Source organism: Microcaecilia unicolor, chromosome 7, assembly GCF_901765095.1.
Source record: "Microcaecilia unicolor chromosome 7, aMicUni1.1, whole genome shotgun sequence".
NCBI classification, from domain to species: domain Eukaryota; kingdom Metazoa; phylum Chordata; class Amphibia; order Gymnophiona; family Siphonopidae; genus Microcaecilia; species Microcaecilia unicolor.
This window is the reverse complement of record NC_044037.1, coordinates 140633651-140656351: the sequence shown is the minus strand read 5'-3', so window position 1 is coordinate 140656351 and position 22701 is coordinate 140633651. Positions and strand designations below refer to the sequence as shown.

At 46.1% G+C, this 22701-nt stretch overlaps 1 protein-coding gene across 1 annotated transcript in view; it reads right to left on the bottom strand.

Moving 5' to 3' along the window:
* VPS16 (VPS16 core subunit of CORVET and HOPS complexes) overlaps positions 1 to 22701 on the bottom strand; it is a 926204-nt gene that overhangs the window by 778958 nt on the left and 124545 nt on the right. Inside the window, 3 exon segments of the mRNA XM_030208841.1 lie at positions 9090 to 9196; positions 9302 to 9446; positions 10125 to 10253. Of these exon segments, the coding sequence (XP_030064701.1) occupies positions 9090 to 9196; positions 9302 to 9446; positions 10125 to 10253 (381 nt within the window).

Sequence of the window (22701 nt, the reverse complement as noted above, 5' to 3'; positions counted from 1 at the left end):
GTAGTAACCACAAGGTTTCTACAAGAATTCTATGCCACAATCAAAGGAAATTCCAAAAGAGATGAGAAAAAAACTTGATGAAATATCAGTCTGGAAAGGGTTACAAAGCCATTTCTAAAGTTCTGGGACTCCACCAAATCACAGTGAAAGCCATTATCTCCAAATGGAGAAGACTTGTAATAGTGGTGAATCTTCCCAGGAGTAGCTGTCCTGCCAAAATTACTCCAAGAGAACAACAACTCATCCAGGACAGAACATCCAAAGAACTGCAGGCGTATCAAGCCTCAGCTAAGGTTAATGTTCATGACAATACAATACGAAAGACAGGGCAAAAATGGGAATCATGGGAGAGTAGCAAGGTGGAAACTGCTACTATCCAATAATTATCAATATTCATCTCACATCTGCAAAAACACATCTGGATCAAGCCTTTTGGGATAATATTCTATGGACAGAAGAGTCAAAAATGGAACTCCTTAGACAACACAGGTCCCATTATATCTGGCATAAAGCAAACACATCACACCAACAGTCAAACATGGTGGTGGTAGTGTGATGGGATGTGGAAAACTTGCCAATAACGAAGCAGGGGCATAGCCAGACTTCAACGGTAGAGGGGTCCAGAGTTGAGGTGAGGGGGCACATTTTAGGCCCCCCTCCACCGCGCTGCCAACCCCCCCCCCACCCATTGCTGACACCGACCCCCCCCCCCCCCGCCGCCCGCCATTGCCGACACCTCCAACAACTTTGACTCCCCCCTGCCGATGACCCGCTCGACCCCAACCCCCACCAGTCAGTCTTCTTCCTTCGTTTGGTTTCTGACTGAGTCTGACGTCCTGCACGTACAACGTGCAGGACGTCAGACTCACAGAAACAGAACGAAGCCTTGCGATCTGCAGGCTCCCCCCTGGAACTTCGCCCAATTTGCAGAGAAGAGTTGTGCTAAAAACACACAGAGATGGAGCTGCGCTCTGCACCCAGATAGGGAGCTGCGTTCCTTACACAAAGAGAGAGCTGCATGCCACACACAGAGCCATTTTCTACACTGCGCCCCACACTGAGACCTGCAGAGAAAGAACTACACTCAACACGTGACAATGGAGATGCGTTCCTACCCTAGAACTGTGGGTTTTTTTGCACATCTCTACCTACTATCCTTGGTCTGTCTGTGTCCCTGCAGATATATTTTCCTAAAAAGATTTAAAAAAAAAAAAAAAAAAAGCCCTGTTTGATCTGTTTGTATAATCTGACTGTGTTTCAAACTGGTTTATTGATATCTGTGAATCTGAAAACTAGATTTCTGATTTCAAACTGCCAGCAAGTATTAGAAATCTTCCTTTTGCCAAGTTTCTGAGCTCCTTCCTTCCCCCACCCCATCTATCTCAGTTCACCTGTTTTTTTTTTCTGCAGCCATTTTAAAAGCACAAGTGTGTTTTCTGTGGAGAGCTGTGTTGCTGGTCTCTGGCTGGGAGAAACTCAGATAAGATTTGTGCTGGCTATATTTGTGGCTTTTCCTACCCTAGAACTGTGGTTTTTTTGCACATCTCTACCTACTATCCTTGTCCTCCCCTTGTCCCAATCAGCATTGTAGAAAAGAGGCTTAATACAGGCCTAAGATAGGTTTTACAGCAAACACATTCCACAGTTTAGGTTTATACCCACCCACCCCAAGATTGACACTTCCTAAATCCCTATTCTAACTATACTACTTATCACAACTTAACTCCACCCAAATTACAACTGTCTCAAATTGCTGAGGAGTAAAGTTAATCTTGTATACTGTCAAGCCTCATCATAAAATACCTATTCATACCCATTCAACAAATCAAGATGACTTTTATTCTCTGTAATAATTGTGGAGCTTTAGTTTCAATGCCAATCATCTGGAAAATTAAGGCTTGTCCTATCTGTAATCAGCTTGCTAGTTTAAAACAAGAGGTCAGTAAATTAAAGCAGGAATTAGATGCACTTAAAGCAACTTCTAATGTAATGGTATCAGTTTATTACTGAAATATGTAGCATATTTGCTGGATTATATATACACCAATATATTTGTGCAGCTTTTAAATATATATATATTTGACACTGCAGCAGAGAAAATAGTTTCATTCCAAAAGCCCTCTTCCCTCTCCCTTTGGGGAATATTTACAAGACAAAGGTACTGCTGCAGTGGCAGGGACCTCACCTTGCCTTTTCTCATTCCTTAAGACTGCTTTAAAGTTTTAAATTGACTCTATTCCTCTGATCAACACAACAAAGATTGGACCTAACCAGAGGATGCAAGGAGACAGGCAGGGAAAGGTGTGGAATCCAACTTAAAGACAAAGGGCACCTGCTGGCTGCCCCAGACAAATCTTATCTATCACAGAGAATCAAGCAGGAAGCCCTGTACATCAAAAGACCATTTGCCAGCAAAATCCAGACAGCAAGTCTCGTGATGTCATAAGACATGAGACCAAGACTCAGGGGTCGTGTGCAGACATGAGACCAAGATACCACAATGCTTTGCAAATGCCCAAGGGTCGTGTGGAAACCAGGACAAAGATCCACATGGCATATCCTCCTGCAGCTTGCAAGGTATAAAAGGACAAGCTGTTTCCCAAGAGTCAGATTCTCTTCAACTGCAAGCAACTCAGGAATCCACTCACTGCAGAAGCTCTCCTGTCCTGCAAACATGTGCTTACCTAATGCTGTTCATACTGTGTAACAAGGACTTGTAAGTAACATAACTTTTGATCTAGACCTGCTACTTTGCCTTTACTTAAGCACAGATTATCTGTAAAGATCTCTTAAAACCTACCTCTCGTGTGCAATTGTATATTAAATCAACCTTTTTGAAGCTAAAATTACGGTCTCTTTGTGTTCTGAGTATATGGTATCTTTTATATATACTTAATTTAATTTATTGCAATTATCACCTTTGGTGATTGGTGGAGAAATTAATATCCTAAAACTTATAAATACAGCATCTGCTCTTAAATTATAAACAGTAGCGAGTGCTCTCGAGCTATTTTCCCCAAAATAAATAATTTCTTGTAACACTAAGACTGCACAAAATCAAACCAAATTCACACCACTGCCACAAAAGATAAAACCTCCTAGGAATAGATGGTTCACAGTAGGCTCAGGCAGACTTCGTCATGTGACACAGAGGCACACACCCTCACAAGTGTTACCCCTACAGAATTCCTTTGCTCCATTAGAGCTCTGTGAGTTTCCTAAAAATAGAACTGAGCCAGAAGAAACAGCAAAAGAAATTAAGGTGGAACAAAAAGATATGGAGGGACCCAAAGACAGAAAACACACCAAAATATCAAATGTTGAAACGCATACCAGGAAATGTAAATGTAAATGGAAAGTGATGACCACAAATGCTCACAGTCTTGACAACAAAGTTCATGACCTTCAAGCCCTGATGTTGGAGGCAGACTTGGACGTTGTTGCAATCACAGAGACATGGCTCAATGGTTCCCATGAATGGGATGCAAACATACCAGTCTATAATCTATTTAGGAAGGATAGAGAGGGTCGTAAAGGTGGAGGAGTAGCTCTATATGTGAGAAATGATATCACAGCAACCGAAATGACAGGGACCTGGGGTAAGGAAGAAGCGATATGGATCACCTTAAAAAGAGATGATAGAACCTCTGTCCACGTGGGTGTTGTCTACAGACCTCCAACACAATTGGAAGAATTAGATAAAGACCTGATCGCAGATATTCAAAAGTTGGGAAGAAGAGAGAGGTGCTGTTGCTGGGAGATTTCAATCTGCCAGATGTAGATTGGAAGGTTCCGTCTGCGGAATCGGAAAGAAGTAGAGAGATTGTGGATGCTTTCCAAAGTGCTCTGCTCAGACAAATGGTCATGGAACCCACGAGGGAGGGAGCGACCCTGGATCTGGTGCTCACAAATGCGGTTAGCATGTCAAATGTCCGAGTGGGTGCCCACCTGGGCGGCAGTGACCATCAAACAGTTTGGTTTGATATGACTGCTGAAGAGGAGGGTTGCCACTCAAAACTCAAAGTCCTAGATTTCAAAAGTGCTGACTTTAGTAAAATGGGGGAATACCTAAGGAGGGAGCTGATGGGCTGGGAGGACGTACGGGAAGTGGAAGGACAGTGGTCCAGGCTGAAAGAAGCTATAAATAGGGCCACAAACCTTTATGTAAGGAAAGTAAATAAAAGCAAGAGAAAAAGGAAACCGCTATGGTTCTCCAAGCAAGTGGCTGAGAAAATAAAGCCTAAAGAGTTCGCATTCCAGAAATACAAAAAAACTCAAGACGAGGAACACGGGGAGGAATACCGGAGGAAACTGAAAGAAGCCAAGAGAGAGGTATGTCTGGTGAAAGCGCAAGCGGAAGAACAAATGGCTAGAAGGGTAAGAAGGGGTGACAAAAATTTCTTCAGGTATATTAGTGAAAGGAGAATGACTAAAAAGGGAATTGTGAGACTAAAGGATACTGCAAACCGCTATGTAGATGATGAAGAAAAGGCAAATTTGCTAAATAGATACTTTTGTTCTGTTTTTACTGAAGAAAATCCGGGAGAAGGACCACGATGGACTGGCAAAAGTTCATTTGAGAATGGAGTGGATATAGCACCGTTCACGGAAGAGAGTGTGTATCAACAACTAGAAAAACTAAAGGTGGACAAAGCCATGGGACCGGACGGGATCCACCCCAGGATATTGAGGGAGCTCAGAGAGGTTCTGGCGGGTCCTCTTAAAGATTTGTTTAATAAATCCTTAGAAATGGGAGAGGTTCCGAGGGATTGGAGGTGGCCCCTCTTCACAAAAGTGGTGATAGGGAAGAAGCTGGAAACTACAGGCCAGTAAGCCTCACTTCGATTATTGGAAAAGTAATGGAAGCGATGCTGAAGGAAAGGATAGTGAATTTCCTGGAAGAAAATGAGTTGCAAGATCCGAGACAACATGGTTTTACCAAAGGGAAATCGTGCCAAACGAATCTCATTGAATTCTTTGATTGGGTGACTGGAGAATTGAACCGTGGACGTGCTATAGACGTAATCTACTTAGATTTCAGCAAGGCTTTTGACACAGTTCCCCACAGGAGGCTCTTAAATAAACTGGATGGGCTGAAGATAGGACCCAAAGTGGTGAACTGGATTAGGAACTGGTTGACAGACAGGCGCCAGAGGGTGGTGGTGAATGGAGTTCGCTCAGAGGAGGGAAAGGTGAGTAGTGGAGTGCCTCAGGGATCGGTGCTGGGGCCGACTCTGTTCAATATATTTGTGAGTGACATTGCCGAAGGGTTAGAAGGTAAAGTTTGCCTTTTTGCGGATGACACCAAGATTTCCAACAGAGTGGACACCCCGGAGGGAGTGGAAAACATGAAAAAGATCTGAAGAAGCTAGAAGAATGGTCTAACGTTTGGCAATTAAAATTCAATGCGAAGAAATGCAAAGTGATGCACTTAGGGAGTAGAAATCCAAGAGAGGCATATGTGTTAGGCGGTGAGAGTCTGCTAGGTACGGATGGGGAGAGGGATCTTGGGGTGATAGTATCTGAGGATCTGCAGGCGATGAAACAGTGTGACAAGGCGGTGGCCGTAGCTAGAATGTTGCTAGGCTGTATAGAGAGAGGTGTGACCAGCAGAAGAAAAGAGGTGTTGATGCCCCTGTACAAGTCGTTGGTGAGGCCCCACCTGGAGTATTGTGTTCAGTTTTGGAGGCCGTATCTTGCTAAGGATGTAAAAAGAATTGAAGCGGTGCAAAGAAAAGCTACGAGGATGGTATGGGATTTGCGTTACAAGACGTACGAGGAGAGACTTGCGGACCTGAACATGTATACCCTGGAGGAAAGAAGGAACAGGGGTGATATGATACAGACGTTCAAATATTTGAAAGGTATTAATCCGCAAACGAACCTTTTCCGGAGATGGGAAGGCGGTAGAACGAGAGGGCATGAAATGAGATTGAAGGGGGGCAGACTCAAGAAGAATGTCAGGAAGTATTTTTTCACGGAGGGGGTGGTGAATGCTTGGAATGCCCTCCCGCGGGAGGTGGTGGAGATGAAAACGGTAACGGAATTCAAACATGTGTGGAATAAACATAAAGGAATCCTGTGCAGAAGAAAGGGATCCTCAGGAGCTTAGCCTAGAATGGGTGGCAGAGCTGGTGGTTGGGATGCGGAGCTAGTGTGGGCAGACATATACGGTTTGTGCTGGGGCTGGTGATTGGGAGGGGGGACTAGTGCTGGGCAGACTTATACGGTCTGTGCCGGGGCTGGTGGTTGGGCGGCTGGGATAGTGCTGGGCAGACTTATACGGTCTGTGCCAGAGCCGGTGGTGGGTGGCAGGGATAGTGCTGGGCAGACTTATACGGTCTGTGCCAGAGCTGGTGGTTGGGAGGCGGGGATAGTGCTGGGCAGACTTATACGGTCTGTGCCAGAGCCGGTGGTGGGTGGCAGGGATAGTGCTGGGCAGACTTATACGGTCTGTGCCAGAGCTGGTGGTTGGGAGGCGGGGTTGGTGGTTGGGAGGCGGGGATAGGGCTGGCCAGACTTATACGGTCTGTGCACTGAAGAGGACAGTACAAATAAAAAAAGTAGCACATATGAATTTATCTTCTTAGGCAGACTGGATGGACCATGCAGGTCTTTTTCTGCCGTCATCTACAATGTTATGTTACTATGTTCAACATGCAGAGATGAAAGGTTGCAGAATAAGCAACGAAGGAACTTCACTCAACATGCCATGATAGAGCTGTCCTCAACATACAGCGATGGAGCTAAAGCCAACCTGGAACTGTGGAGCCGTGCCCAACATGGAATGGTGGAACTGCATGGAATAATGACGCTGCAATCAACATGCAGCTGTGGAGCCGCGCTCAACATGCAGCGATGGAGCTGTGCTCAACATGCAGTGATGGAGCTGTGCTCAACAAGCAAAATGCACAGATGGAGCCCCGGGGAACAGCCAGAGAAGAAGGTGTTGCCAGGAGGCCAACAGGAAAGGAGCATAACCTGTGGAACTGCAGACCTGGCGTTGCATTCCCCTGGCCCAGAGGGACTAAAACTACAAGAAGAGAAAGCCCGTGCCCCAAGAGATACTCTTGGCCCTCAAGTGGTCTCTGAGCCACAATGGCCGCCCTCCTAGGCAACCGATACAGAGCAGCAGTCAACGTAGAGAAAGAATGCCCGCCAAGAGAGAGGTAAGCATCACAGATCTGGAATCCTCAGACCATAGGGAGCAAAATGCAGCCGCAAGGCAGTGAGGAAGAAACAACTCTCGCCAGGCCAGGAACAAAGAGGAAGCTGGCCACTAACACCAAACTGAGGAAAAACCAGCTAAGGGAGAGTCAAACTCCAGACCTAGAACAGAGCCACTTCCCTGCAGAAAAGTAGAGAAAAGCACAGAGCTAAGAGGCGATAATCCAGATGCACAGCAATAGGATCTGTTCAGCAGGAAAGAACTGCGCCCCTTACAGAAAAAGGAAGGCGTGCCAAATGTGCCAGAGAGAGGCGCCTGAAACTAGAAAAGGCAAAATCCGCCTGTGCCAGGCTAAAACTCCCACCCGAAAGCAAGGGAAGCAAGGAAGAGCTGTGGCAAACTAGTCCTAAAAAGGCACATTGCCATAAAGAGACACTGAACTAAGTCCTCCTGAGCCTGTACATCTAGCCCTGTCTTTGGCCGTTTTCAAGTCGAAACTTAAAGCCCACCTCTTTACCACTGCTTTTGACTCCTAACCACTACTCACTTGCCCTGTCCTTTTATCCTCACCTCTATATTCCCTTACCCTTATTGTTCTGTCTGTTCTGTTTACCTGTCTTATCTAAATTGTAAGCTCTTTGAACAGGGACTGTCTTTTGTGTATGGTGTACAGCGCTGCATATGCCTTGTAGTGCTATAGAAATGATAAGTAGTAGTAGTCCAAGCAAAAGACTGGTCAGAATGGCGCTCCCGAGGGTACTCAGAAGAGGGATTTGAGCTAGCAGTTGCACACCAAGGTCAACTCGAACTCCCGCCAGAAGGAAAGTACCCTGCAGACAAACCAGAGCAGACAGGATCCATGGGGATGAGAGAACCAGAACCTCCCTCAGGAAGGAAGGAAAAACTGCTGCCAAAACAAGAATCAAATAGCAGGGGCATCTCAAGCAAGATGCCTGAAGCAGCAGAGACCGGACAGTCTGAAAAAAAACTGTGACAGGAATTAATAAAGGTTTACCTCAGAGACAGGAAAGGAAGGTAAAAACAAAGCTTTTCTTCCTTTTTTTTTTTTAAACCATTTTCACTAGTGACAGGAATAAATAAAGGCTTACCTCAGAGGCAGAAATTCAGATATACCTACCACCACAGAAGAGAAGAACCACACAGGGGAGACAAGTTACTCCATGCCACAATCAACCATCACCTTGCTAGAAAGACAGCCAGGAGAGGTAGGGGAGGGGAGAGAACCAGGGTCACTGGATATCACCCGAGCTGGCAGATGAGGAACTCAGGACCACTGAGTATCATCTAAAACTAGCCCCAACACGGCTACCAGCACACACCCCTGGCTCCACTGTCACCAGAAGAATCTGGGGCAGGAGCTACCAGCCAGCAATCCAGAGCAGCTGCACAATCCGTCCACCATCCGCTAGGAGACAGAGAAAATACTGAACATTCCAGGCTGTACGATACCCTTAAGGGGCGGTTTACTTGGAACTATTTTCTCTGTCTCCTTCCGCTGGTAGATGGACACAACCCATTAGTCTGGTCTGGTCTGGTATAGATGACAAGGAATTGCTTATTTGCAAGAAGAGTTCTCAATTGCACAAACCCACCCATCTTCCCTTCGAGCATTACTTGGCAAAATAAAGACTGGGGAAGGCCACTGTGTTGCAGGTGAGCAGAAGCAACATTGCAAACCTTCAGTAAAGACCTACTAGACATTACCAGAAAACTTTGGAAGAAAAAGTTTAATTTAATGTATGCCATCGCCACACTTCCAATGAGAGGAAAATCAAGCAACTCATTTCCTGTCTTCAGATAGTACCTGTTACCTTAGTAAGCAAAGTTATTCAGAAGATGTCACCAAACTGGGCTAATCACTGTAAACAAACAAAAAAAAAGTACCTGTTTTGTGACTCACCAGCAAGGAACAAGATGTGTGGTCCAAGAGATATAAATCCTTACCAAATGCAAACAAGATCACGGTTGCCCTGTCTTGAAATAGGACAGCCCAGCAGGATGGAGGACCTGTTTACAACAAACAAACAAAAAGGCTTCTTTTCATCTAGTTTCAACATTTGTCATGTTAAGACAAGACATACCTTTTCAAATAATTAACCATGCAAGTCATACCTGGTATACCTGGCATCCGGCGCAGCTTAAGATCATCAATATTCGTGGTAAGGGTAAACCGAGAGGCTTTGGTTAGTATGGAAACACCAGTACCGTACTCAGTATGGAAAACCCTAGCTTCCACCACATGTTGCTGCAAAACCTCCTGCATCAAAGGAAAATGCAAGAATATGACCAGCTGATCACTGCTGTACAGGAGATCTCAGGTCAATTGTCCTGACAGCTGACTCAAAAGAGGATGCCAAAGAAGATTAGGAAGTGCACTTATCCCAGGACTCCCCTGCTAGCTGGCAAAGGAAGACACTAGACCAGTCAGTCAGGTTTTTAGGATACCCACAATGAATATTCATGAGAGAGATTTGCAAATCTATGTTATGAATATGAATATTCATTGTGGATATACTGTAAACCTGACTGGCTTGGGTGCCTCCAGGACCAGGTTTGGGAACCACTGCACTAGATCCTCATTGCTAGCAAAACCAAATTTTAGAAAATATACTTTTCGAAAGCCAAGAAATAATTCTGAGAAATGCCCCAAACACAGCAGAGAAAACAAAAGGTATGAAAACAGATTTAAGAAATTCCTGCCATCAGCGGTCTGCATCATTATGCCATAAAGGCCCACATTCATATAGAGAGGTACACAAACTTGGATTGGCACCTACTGATGAGGGAGGTCATTAGGCAGTCTTGCACATACTTTTACTTGAGTGGACAAACAGGACAAAAGAATCCATGTGCTAATTCCACAAAATTATAATCTATTATATGGACATCTATTAAGCTACACTGAAATGTACTTTAACTTCCATGTCAAACATACATTGCCCATGCTGAAATGGCGCTTGAATCCACAAAACAAGTCATAGATAAGCACAGATCCATCCTCTTGAATGCAAAGCAGGTCCTCAGTTACTGTCCAGCCCAGCTGCACCACCTGACCACTCTTCCACTATGAAAGAAAAATAGTGAATAGTATATTTTAATACCAACTCTGAATGAAATTTAAAGGCAATATTTTAAACCACACAACTTTAAATCCATAAGTCAGTAATTCCCCAAACAATCCTAAGAAGCCCAAAGTCAGTCTGGTTTTCAGGATATGTACCATGAATTTACATGAGATATAGCTGCATGCATTTGAGATGTAGTTTATATTATTTTACCTTATACATGTTCATTGCAGAAGAAAATTCAACAGTCTGTGAGGTCCACATTATAGGTCTGGGAAGCCTTATCCTATTTACACAGATAATAATCTGAGGCATTATTCCCAAACTACTCACATACTCATCATGTACAGCAAGTTTTGTCACACTGAACACAACTGGAGGAGGCATGTATGAAATGTCTCTCTACTTCCCATTCCTATAATATTACGCATTTCTCTTCATAGCGTATTATTTATATTATGTATAATAGTCGTGAGACATTAACTTATCTGAAACAGCACTGTTTAGAAAATCTTAGCAGAATAATTAACCAGCAGATCGATTCAAGGACAGTGAGAGAATAAATATCATAAAGAAAGAGTCTGATTAAAAAAAACACATCAGTGGTTCCGCGTACACTCAAAATAAAGCAAACAAACTTAACTTTAAAAAAGAAAAACCCCACATCATAAGCCCTAGGATTGTGACATCAAAAAATACAGCTGACATCAAGACCAGGGTGGGGATGATGTATCATGAGGTACTTTGTCAAACGGCTTTTCAAAATCCAGATACACAATATCTACCAGCTCACCTTTATCCACATGTTAATTCACCCCTTCAAAGAAATGTAGAAGACTGGTGAGGCAACATTTCCCTTGACTAAATCCATTTTGGCTTTGTCTCATTAATCTATGCCTATGCATATGCACACTAATTTTGTTCTTTATAATAGTCTCTACCATTTTGCCTTGCTCCAACGTCAGGCTCACTGGTCTGTAATTTCCTGGATCACCACTGGAACCCTTTTTATTACATTGGCCACCCTCCAATTTTCCAGCACCATGTTTGTTTTCAAAAATAAATTACAAATTACTAATAGCTCTCTGTTCCAACCTATGGATCAGGGCATAATAGCCAATTTCAAACAACATTATCAGGCTCTTGTACTACGTCGTCTGATGAGCATTATGGATGACCAGACTGGCAAGGATAAACGTGCTGTTGAACTGGCTCGTAATCTATCACTGTTGGATTCCCTACAAATGCAGAAAGAAGCCTGGAATCATATTACAGAGGCAACCATACTGAACTGCTACAAGCGGGCAAGTTTTGTCAGGGATGTGGAGAGGGACGAAACAGATGCAGCTGTTGCAAACGCCTCAGATGAAAAGGTTATTGACATCCCACCCGGTGTTACTGAAGAGGAGTTTCATCACTATGTAGCTGTTCATTACGATCTACAAACAGCTGACAACAGCACTGATGTCCAGATATGCACCTACAAGCAGGCAACGGCTGATGATGAAACGATGATGAAATGAGCAGCGAGGCACATGCTGACGAAATTCAACAACCTCCTGTCACTTTTGCAAGAGCGCTGGAGAGTCTCAACACCGTGCAGGCCTATCTGGAGGCCACTGGATGTCAGTGCTATGACAGTTTTTACCATCTGGCAGACGCAGACTATGGAACTCACCGACACAAGAGTGTACAGAGGACTATGACTGATTACCTCAAGTAAGCCTAACGTCAGTTAACGGAGACAGCGAATGCTACATACCTGTAGAAGGTATTCTCCGAGGACAAGCAGGCTGATTGTTCTCACTGATGGGTGACGTCCACGGCAGCCCCTCCAATCGGAAACTTCACTAGCAAAGGCCTTTGCTAGTCCTCGCGCGCCCATGCGCACCGCGCATGCGTGGCCGTCTTATAAGTACATAAGTACATAAGTACATAAGTAGTGCCATACTGGTAAAGACCAAAGGTCCATCTAGCCCAGCATCCTGTCACCGACAGTGGCCAATCCAGGTCAAGGGCACCTGGCACGCTCCCTAAACGTAAAAACATTCCAGACAAGTTATACCTAAAAATGCGGAATTTTTCCAAGTCCATTTAATAGCGGTCTATGGACTTGTCCTTTAGGAATCTATCTAACCCCTTTTTAAACTCCGTCAAGCTAACCGCCCGTACCACGTTCTCCGGCAACGAATTCCAGAGTCTAATTACACGTTGGGTGAAGAAAAATTTTCTCTGATTCGTTTTAAATTTACCACACTGTAGCTTCAACTCATGCCCTCTAGTCCTAGTATTTTTGGATAGCGTGAACAGTCGCTTCACATCCACCCGATCCATTCCACTCATTATTTTATACACTTCTATCATATCTCCCCTCAGCCGTCTCTTCTCCAAGCTGAAAAGCCCTAGCCTTCTCAGCCTCTCTTCATAGGAAAGTCGTCCCATCCCCACTATCATTTTCGTCGCCCTTCGCTGTACCTTTTCCAATTCTACTATATCTTTTTTGAGATACGGAGACCAGTACTGAACACAATACTCCAGGTGCGGTCGCACCATGGAGCGATACAACGGCATTATAACATCCGCACACCTGGACTCCATACCCTTCCTAATAACACCCAACATTCTATTCGCTTTCCTAGCCGCAGCAGCACACTGAGCAGAAGGTTTCAGCGTATCATCGACGACGACACCCAGATCCCTTTCTTGATCCGTAACTCCTAACGTGGAACCTTGCAAGACGTAGCTATAATTCGGGTTCCTCTTACCCACATGCATCACTTTGCACTTGTCAACATTGAACTTCATCTGCCACTTGCACGCCCATTCTCCCAGTCTCGCAAGGTCCTCCTGTAATCGTTCACATTCCTCCTGCGACTTGACGACCCTGAATAATTTTGTGTCATCGGCGAATTTAATTACCTCACTAGTTATTCCCATCTCTAGGTCATTTATAAATACATTAAAAAGCAACGGACCCAGCACAGACCCCTGCGGGACCCCACTAACTACCCTCCTCCACTGAGAATACTGGCCACGCAATCCTACTCTCTGCTTCCTATCTTTCAACCAGTTCTTAATCCATAATAGTACCCTACCTCCGATTCCATGACTCTGCAATTTCTTCAGGAGTCTTTCGTGCGGCACTTTGTCAAACGCCTTCTGAAAATCCAGATATACAATATCAACCGGCTCCCCATTGTCCACATGTTTGCTTACCCCCTCAAAAAAATGCATTAGATTGGTGAGGCAAGACTTCCCTTCACTAAATCCATGCTGACTTTGTCTCATCAGTCCATGTTTTTGTATATGCTCTGCAATTTTATTCTTAATAATAGCCTCCACCATCTTGCCCGGCACCGACGTCAGACTCACCGGTCTATAATTTCCCGGATCTCCTCTGGAACCCTTCTTAAAAATCGGAGTAACATTGGCTACCCTCCAGTCTTCCGGTATTACACTCGATTTTAGGGACAGATTGCATATTTCTAACAGTAGCTCCGCAAGTTCATTTTTTAGTTCTATTAATACTCTGGGATGAATACCATCAGGTCCCGGTGATTTACTACTCTTCAGCTTACTGAACTGACCCATTACATCCTCCAAGGTTACAGAGAATTTGTTTAGTTTCTCCGACTCCCCCGCTTCAAATATTCTTTCCGGCACCGGTGTCCCCACCGGTGTCTTCCCACCCGAACCGGCTCGTGTTCGTCAGTCCCATATGTAGCAAGACAAGACAAGGGAAGACACAACTCCAAAGGGGAGGCGGGCGGGTTTGTGAGAACAATCAGCCTGCTGTCCTCGGAGAATACCTTCTACAGGTATGTAGCATTCGCTTTCTCCGAGGACAAGCAGGCTGCTTGTTCTCACTGATGGGGTATCCCTAGCCTCCAGGCTCACTCAAAACAACAAACATGGTCAATTCGGCCTCGCAACGGCGAGGACATAACTGAGATTGACCTAACAATTTATCCAACTAACTGAGAGTGTAGCCTGGAACAGAATAAACATGGGCCTAGAGGGGTGGAGCTGGATTCTAAACCCCGAACAGATTCTGAAGCACTGACTGCCCGAACCGACTGTCGCATCGGGTATCCTGCTGCAGGCAGTAATGAGATGTGAATGTGTGGACAGATGACCACGTCGCAGCTTTGCAGATCTCTTCAATAGTGGCTGACTTCAAGTGGGCTACCGACGCTGCCATGGCTCTAACATTATGAGCCGTGACATGACCCTCAAGAGCCAGCCCAGCCTGGGCGTAAGTGAAGGAAATGCAATCTGCTAGCCAATTGGATATGGTGCGTTTCCCCACAGCCACTCCCCTCCTGTTGGGATCAAAAGAAACAAACAATTGGGCGGACTGTCTGTTGGGCTGTGTCCGCTCCAGATAGAAGGCCAATGCTCTTTTGCAGTCCAATGTGTGCAGCTGACGTTCAGCAGGGCAGGAATGAGGACGGGGAAAGAATGTTGGCAAGACAATTGACTGGTTCAGATGGAACTCAGACACAACCTTTGGCAAGAACCTAGGGTGAGTGCGGAGGACTACTCTGTTATGATGAAATTTGGTGTAAGGGGCCTGGGCTACCATGGCCTGAAGCTCACTGACTCTACGAGCTGAAGTAACTGCCACCATGAAAATGACCTTCCAGGTCAAGTACTTCAGATGGCAGGAGTTCAGTGGCTCAAAAGGAGGTTTCATCAGCTAGGTGAGAACGACATTGAGATCCCATGACACTGTAGGAGGTTTGACAGGGGGCTTTGACAAAAGCAAACCTCTCATGAAGCGAACAACTAAAGGCTGTCCTGAGATCGGCTTACCTTCCTCACGGTAATGGTATGCACTGATTGCACTAAGGTGAACCCTTACAGAGTTGGTCTTGAGACCAGACTCAGACAAGTGCAGAAGGTATTCAAGCAGGGTCTGTGTAGGACAAGAGCGAGGATCTAGGGCCTTGCTGTCATACCAGACGGCAAACCTCCTCCATAGAAAGAAGTAACTCCTCTTAGTGGAATCTTTCCTGGAAGCAAGCAAGATGCGGGAGACACCCTCTGACAGACCCAAAGAGGCAAAGTCTACGCTCTCAACATCCAGGCCGTGAGAGCCAGAGACTGAAGGTTGGGATGCAGAAGCGCCCCTTCGTCCTGTGTGATGAGGGTCGGAAAACACTCCAATCTCCACGGTTCTTCGGAGGACAACTCCAGAAGAAGAGGGAACCAGATCTGACGCGGCCAAAAAGGAGCAATCAGAATCATGGTGCCTCGGTCTTGCTTGAGTTTCAACAAAGTCTTCCCCACCAGAGGTAGGGGAGGATAAGCATACAGCAGACCTTCCCCCCAGTCCAGGAGGAAGGCATCCGATGCCAGTCTGCCGTGGGCCTGGAGCCTGGAACAGAACTGAGGGACTTTGTGGTTGGCTCGAGATGCAAAGAGATCTACCAAGGGGGTGCCCCACACCTGGAAGATCTGGCGCACTACTCTGGAGTTGAGCGACCACTCGTGAGGTTGCATAATCCTGCTCAGTCTGTCGGCCAGACTGTTGTTTACGCCTGCCAGGTATGTGGCTTGGAGCACCATGCCGTGACGGCGAGCCCAGAGCCACATGCTGACGGCTTCCTGACACAGGGGGCGAGATCCGGTGCCCCATTGCTTGTTGATGTAATACATGGCAACCTGGTTGTCTGTCTGAATTTGGATAATTTGGTGGGACAGCCGATCTCTGAAAGTCTTCAGAGCGTTCCAGAGCGCTCGTAATTCCAGGAGATTGATCTGCAGATCGCGTTCCTGGAGGGACCAGCTTCCCTGGGTATGAAGCCCATCGACATGAGCTCCCCACCCCAGGAGAGACGCATCCATAGTCAGCACTTTTTGTGGCTGAGGAATTTGGAAAGGACGTCCCAGAGTCAAATTGGACCAAATCGTCCACCAATACAGGGATTTGAGAAAACTCATGGACAGGTGGATTACGTCTTCTAAAACCGCAGCAGCCTGAAATCACTGGGAAGCTAGGGTCCATTGAGCAGATCGCATGTGAAGGCGGGCCATGGGAGTCACATGAACTGTGGAGGCCATGTGGCCCAGCAATCTCAACATCTGCCGAGCTGTGATCTGCTGGGACGCTCGCACCCGCGAGACGAGGGACAACAAGTTGTTGGCTCTCGTCTCTGGGAGATAGGCACGAGCCGTCCGAGAATCCAGCAGAGCTCCTATGAATTCGAGCCTCTGTACTGGGAGAAGATGGGACTTTGGATAATTTATCACAAACCCCAGTAGCTCAAGGAGGCGAATAGTCATCTGCATGGACTGTAGAGCTCCTGCCTCGGATGTGTTCTTCACCAGCCCTTGCTTTTGCTGGGGAGCCGAGGGGCCTTGCTGAGGCGCACGCTGCTGACGAGAGCGAGCGTGCTGGGGCTTAGCCTGGGCCGCAGGCTGTCGAGAAGGAGGATTGTACCTACGCTTACCAGAAGAGTAGGGAAGTGTCTTCCTTCCCCCATAAATCGTCTACCTGTGGAGGTAGAAGCTGAAGGCTGCCGGCGGGAGAACTTGTCGAAAGCGGTATCCCGCTGGTGGAGCTGCTCTCTACCACCTGTTCGACCTTCTCTCCAAAAATATTGTCCGCACGGCAAGGCGAGTCCACAATCCGCTGCTGGATCCTATTCTCCAGGTCGGAGGCACGCAGCCATGAGAGTCTGCGCATCACCACACCTTGAGCAGCGGCCCTGGACGCAACATCAAAGGTATCATATACCCCTCTGGCCAGGAATTTTCTGCACGCCTTCAGCTGCCTGACCACCTCCTGAAATGGCTTGGCTTTCTCAGGAGGGAGCTTGTCCACCAAGCCCGCCAACTGCCGCACATTTTTCCGCATGTGTATGCTCGTGTAGAGCTGGTAAGACTGAATTTTGGCCACGAGCATAGAGGAATGGTAGGCCTTCCTCCCAAAGGAGTCTAAGGTTCTAGAGTCTTTGCCCGGGGGCGCCGAAGCATGCTCCCTAGAACTCTTAGCCTTCTTTAGGGCCAAATCCACAACTCCAGAGTCGTGAGGCAACTGAGTGCGCATCAGTTCTGGGTCCCCATGGATCCGGTACTGGGACTCGATCTTCTTGGGAATGTGGGGATTACTTAGAGGCTTGGTCCAGTTCGCCAGCAATGTCTTTTTTAGGACATGATGCATGGGTACTGTGGACGCTTCCTTAGGTGGAGAAGGATAGTCCAGGAGCTCAAACATTTCAGCCCTGGGCTCATCCTCCATAACCACCGGGAAGGGGATGGCCGTAGACATCTCCCGGACAAAGGCCGCAAAAGACAGACTCTCAGGAGGAGAAAGCTGCCTTTCAGGGGAGGGAGTGGGATCAGAAGGAAGGCCATCAGACTCCTCGTCAGAGAAATACCTGATGTCCTCCTCCTCCTCCCATGAGGCCTCACCATCGGTATCAGACACAAGTTCATGAACCTGTGTCTGAAGCCGTGCCCGACTCGACTCCGTGGAAACATGGCCACGGTGTGAGCATCGAGAGGTAGACTCCCTCGCCCGCACCGGCGAAGCTCCCTCCGCCGACGTCGTCGGGGAGCCTTCCTGGGAGGCGACCGCAGTCGGTACCGCAAGCGGCACCGATGTCAGAGACCTAACCCCGGGCAAGGGGCCAGCCGGCGCCTCACTCGATGGTACCGGCGGCGCAAGCACCCCCGGTACCGGAGGGGAAGGGCGCAACAGCTCTCCCAGGATCTCTGGGAGAACAGCCCAGAGACTCTCGTGCAGGGCAGCTGTGGAGAAAGACATGGAAGCCGATGCAGGCGTCGAAGTCAGAGTCTGTTCCGGGCGTGGAGGCTGTTCTGGGCGCAAAGACTACAGGCCTGCGGGCGGTGCCCAGCCCCCAGACACTGAAGACACGACGCGTGCCTATCAGTGAGCGAGATTACCCGGGCGCACTGGGTGCACTTCTTGAAGCCGCTGGGAGACTTCGATGACATGGGCGGAAAAATCACGCCGGCGAAATCAAAACTCGTAATTGCGGTAAGGCACCAAAAAGAGGGGGAGAAAAAACTCGACCCGAGGCCTCAAAAGGGCCTACCCCGAAAACGAAAGAAAACTTAACAGGGCAAAAACTGGAAATACGGGGAGGGGAAAAAGACCGAAAGGCCTTTCTCCAAAATCCCTTTTTTTTTTTTTAGAAGCAAAAAGTCAAAAAGACGCGCGAGGGTCAACTTAAGGGGTGCGAACGGCGCAAACACGACCGTACCGAGCGCGGACAAAAGAAGACTGACGAACACGAGCCGGTTCGGGTGGGAAGATGGCCGCGCATGCGCGGTGCGCATGGGCGCGCGAGGACTAGCAAAGGCCTTTGCTAGTGAAGTTTCCGATTGGAGGGGCTGCCGTGGACGTCACCCATCAGTGAGAACAAGCAGCCTGCTTGTCCTCGGAGAATGTATGTATATTGTACATAAAAGAAACAGTACTGTACATATGTTTATCAGATGTCAAGCTTCTTTGGGTCACAACGGTTAAGTGCACGCTCCGGTTAACCGCATGTATTTTTTTGGTCCCAGACCCCTGCATTTAAGCGGATTGCACTGTATATATATCCTTGCAATCTCCTATACATAGGGAAAACAAAACGCATAATAAGAACAAGGATTATCGATCACAGAAGTTGCATAAGTAGAGATATACAAACAACTCCATTAGTATCTCATTGGAATGAGTTTAACCACACTATCGATGACATTAATTTTTTAGTTTTCACATAAATTTTTCCCAAATGGAGTGGGGGGCGACCAAAACAATCTGCTGTTAAAAGAAGAACGATTAATTTTTGAATTTGATACTGTAATGCCAAAAGGATTAAACACAGATCTAGATCTGGCAGTGTTTCTCTAAGGTATAATATTCACTGTCGGCATGGTCACCTTTCCATTAGTTCATATTTTAGGGTTTTTTCCCGTCCACTCTTCATTCATATATAGAGACCTTGCCATTTTTATTTAGACTTTTACATTCATCATATTTTTTTCTTAATATAATCTTTTTATATTTCTGTCCTTAAGATTGATAATATTTTTTATACACTTTTTCTAAGATACCTTATTTTTACTTTTTTAATATATTTTTTAAAATATATTTTTTTAATGTTTATAGCTTTTCCCAGTTCTTTGTCTCACTCACTATGTTTTTATTTCTGCATTCAGTTCCTTCCCACCTACGCTGGTTCCACTTTTAGTTCCTCCCATCGGTTCCCTCATGAATACCAGTGATGTCACTGCACACATTGGAATACATTAACAAGACGCTATATTTAGTGGCCTCCATCCTTTACATCATTTTGAATGTATTTCACAGTGCACGTCAGTGGACTGACTGTGCATTTGATGCTCTTCAGACTGCACGTTTCTGCTTTATTACTCTTATTGGTAAATTCTTATGTTTCACTTTTGTTTTGGGATTACCTTTTGTTTCATTTGTGTTCCCCCTTTTCCTGTGCTTTTAAAACGGCTTTGCATAATGACCGTTTATCTATATATTTTGTTTGCCTATGTGCTTCTTTCGCCTTTTTTCTCTCTTTTCTTCCTGAGGTTACATTTTACCTCCAACAGTTTTCAATTATATATTCAGTTGAGTTTGTATACTACTTTTATTTATTTATATGCACCTGTAGTCCCATTGCGATCTGCTTTAATGTTTCTCTTGTCACTGTTTAGTCCCGTTGCGAGCTCTCCTATTTATCGGTCCATTTTATTAGCAGCCAGGTCTTCGCTCCTCTATCCTTGGTCTATTGTTTTCTTGTTTCAGTTTTTTAGATCACTCACATATATATATATATTTTTTAGGGTTCATATTTATAATTATGTTCCTATAGTGCTTCTTTGATTTAATATATTTTTTACAGCTTCTTCCGCTTGTCTTCATATCTGGCATTCGGTCCTACTCCTTTTTTACAGCACCTCCTTTTTATAGTGCCATGACATTTATTTATTAGGATTTATTTACCGCCTTTTTGAAGGAATTCACTCAGGGTGGTGTACAGTAAGAATGGATCAAACATGAGCAGTAGGCAACTACAGCAGTAATTGTTTTTTTATGCTATTTGGTTTTGCTTCTGCATTTTGGCTCACAGTGTCGTTTTACTGTTAATCTGCAGACTAATGTGGCCTTTGTTTTAGTTGTCCTCTTTCACGACTCATATTTCCAGTTGTCAGTTTTTCTTACTACCCCCTCTTTTTTTCTACATTTTTCCCCTTTTTCTTTTTTAATGTTACAGTCCATGCAGACCTCAATTTTTAATTTTGTTTCAACTCCCTTCCTTTAGGTTCAACATTTACAGGTACTTTAGGACTTTCAGAAATCAAACCACAGGTACATAATTATGTACTCTTTACAGTAGGTTTTCATGGACATGAGTACCTTTCTTTTTAGACTACACTGCTGTACTAAAGATTTTCATCTACTTAACTGATGGGGCTTAATGTACTCTTTGAGTTTGCCCATTTCGTGAACATGCACACGTTTGAGGTAAGCCTTTCCTCAGCTGAGAGGTGCCCAGCTCTACCACCGGCTGCCTTTCAGGTGCTGTGGAGGACTTGCAGCTCATCTGCATATCCTGCCTTCTCCGGGGTGACTCCCAGGTCCACTCCGATCCACTGAGGGCCTCAGCTCTAGGTGCCCAGCGCTCGCACCAGGTGCTGTGGAGGACTTGCAGCCCTTCTGCATTTCCTCACAGCTGTATCCGGGGTGACTCCCAGGTCCACCCCGATCTCCCCAGGGCCCTCGCTCCAAGTGCCGAGGATTTCCAGGTGCTTTATGGCTAGGATCAGGCGACCTTCAGGGGGAGGAATGCTGGCTTCAACCTAACCCCTGGTAAGCCTTTCCACAGCTGAGAGGTGGCCAGGTGCTGTGGAGGACTAGCAGCTTATCTGCATACCCTGCCTTCTCCGGGGTGACTCCCAGGTCCACTCGGATCCACTCAGGGCCTCAGCTCTAGGTGCTGCGCGCTGGGGCATTTTTCTCTTTACATTAATTTTTCTCCCAGTTACTATATAAACTAAAAGACACTTTTATATTAGGTTAATATCCTTAATACTGTAGCAAGTTTTAAATTATTGAAAAACTCAAAAACAATAAGATGGAGTCAGCAATCCAGCAGCGAGAGGGTTGCTATCCAGTCTTTTGCATTGAGCGTCACATGTATGATTATCTCCCAGTTGGTGAGATGTCATATGTGTGTGCCCGATGCTAAGAGCTCCTAACTCTTACAGAACATGTCCTTTCTCTTGAGGCTAGAGTAGCAGACTTGGTGGAGCTGAAGTAGACAGAGAGGTACATAGAAGAGACCTACAGGGATGTTGTAGAGAAGTCCCACCTCCAGTCTGGTAGCCCTTGTGCTACCTTGGAGGAGGGAGGTCTCCTAAAAGGAGAGCATCACCCTGGTGAAGTAGGAAGTACTCCTGTAGCCTGGACCTGCCCACCAGGGGATGTACTACCCTCTCGCACCGAGGATATGTCTCCGAGTGTTGCCCGGGAGGGAAAGATTAGGACAGCTGTTGTAGTTGGTGATTTGATCATTAGGCATATAGATAGCTAGGTGGCTGGTGGACGTGAGGATCGCCTGGTGACTTACCTGCCTGGTTCGCACCTCACACGTCACCTAGACAGGATTTTAGATAGTGCTGGGGAGGAGTCGGCTGTCTTGGTACATGTGGGTACCAATGACATAGGAAAATGTGGGAGAGAGGTTCTGGAAGCCAAATTTAGGCTCTTAGGTAGAAAGCTCAAATCCAGATCCTCTAGGGTACATTTTCTGAAATGCTACCTGTTTCACATGCAGGGCCCAAGAGACAGGCAGAGCTCCAGAGTCTCAATGCGTGGATGAGACGATGGTGCAGGGAGGAGGGATTTAGATTTGTTAGGAACTGGGTAACATTCTGGGGCAGGGGGAGCCTATTCCAAAAGGATGAGCTCCACCTTAACCAGCGTGGGACCAGGCTGCTGGCGTCGGCATTTAAAAAGGAGACAGAGCAGCTTTTAAACTAGAAATGGGGGGAAGGCCGACAGTCGCTCAAAAACACATGGTTCGGGATAAGGTATCTTGCAAGGATACCTCACAAACAGTGAAGATAGGGTTTCTGGATAGTGAGGTTGCACAACAGACCATGGTAGGCCAGGTGCCCTTAAATACAACTAAATATCAGACAAAAGATGGCAAATCAATAGTGTCAAGTACTAAGCATCATGCAAACAGGAACAACAAACATACTCTGAAATGTCTATATGCAAATGCTAGGAGTCTAAGAAATAAGATGAGAGAGTTGGAATCTATTGCAGTTAATGAAAAATTGGATATAATAGGCATTACTGAGACCTGGTGGAAGGAGGATAACCAGTGGGACACTGTAATACTGGGGTACAAAGTATATCGTAGAGATAGGGTGGACCGGACTGGTGGAAGGGTAGCATTGTAT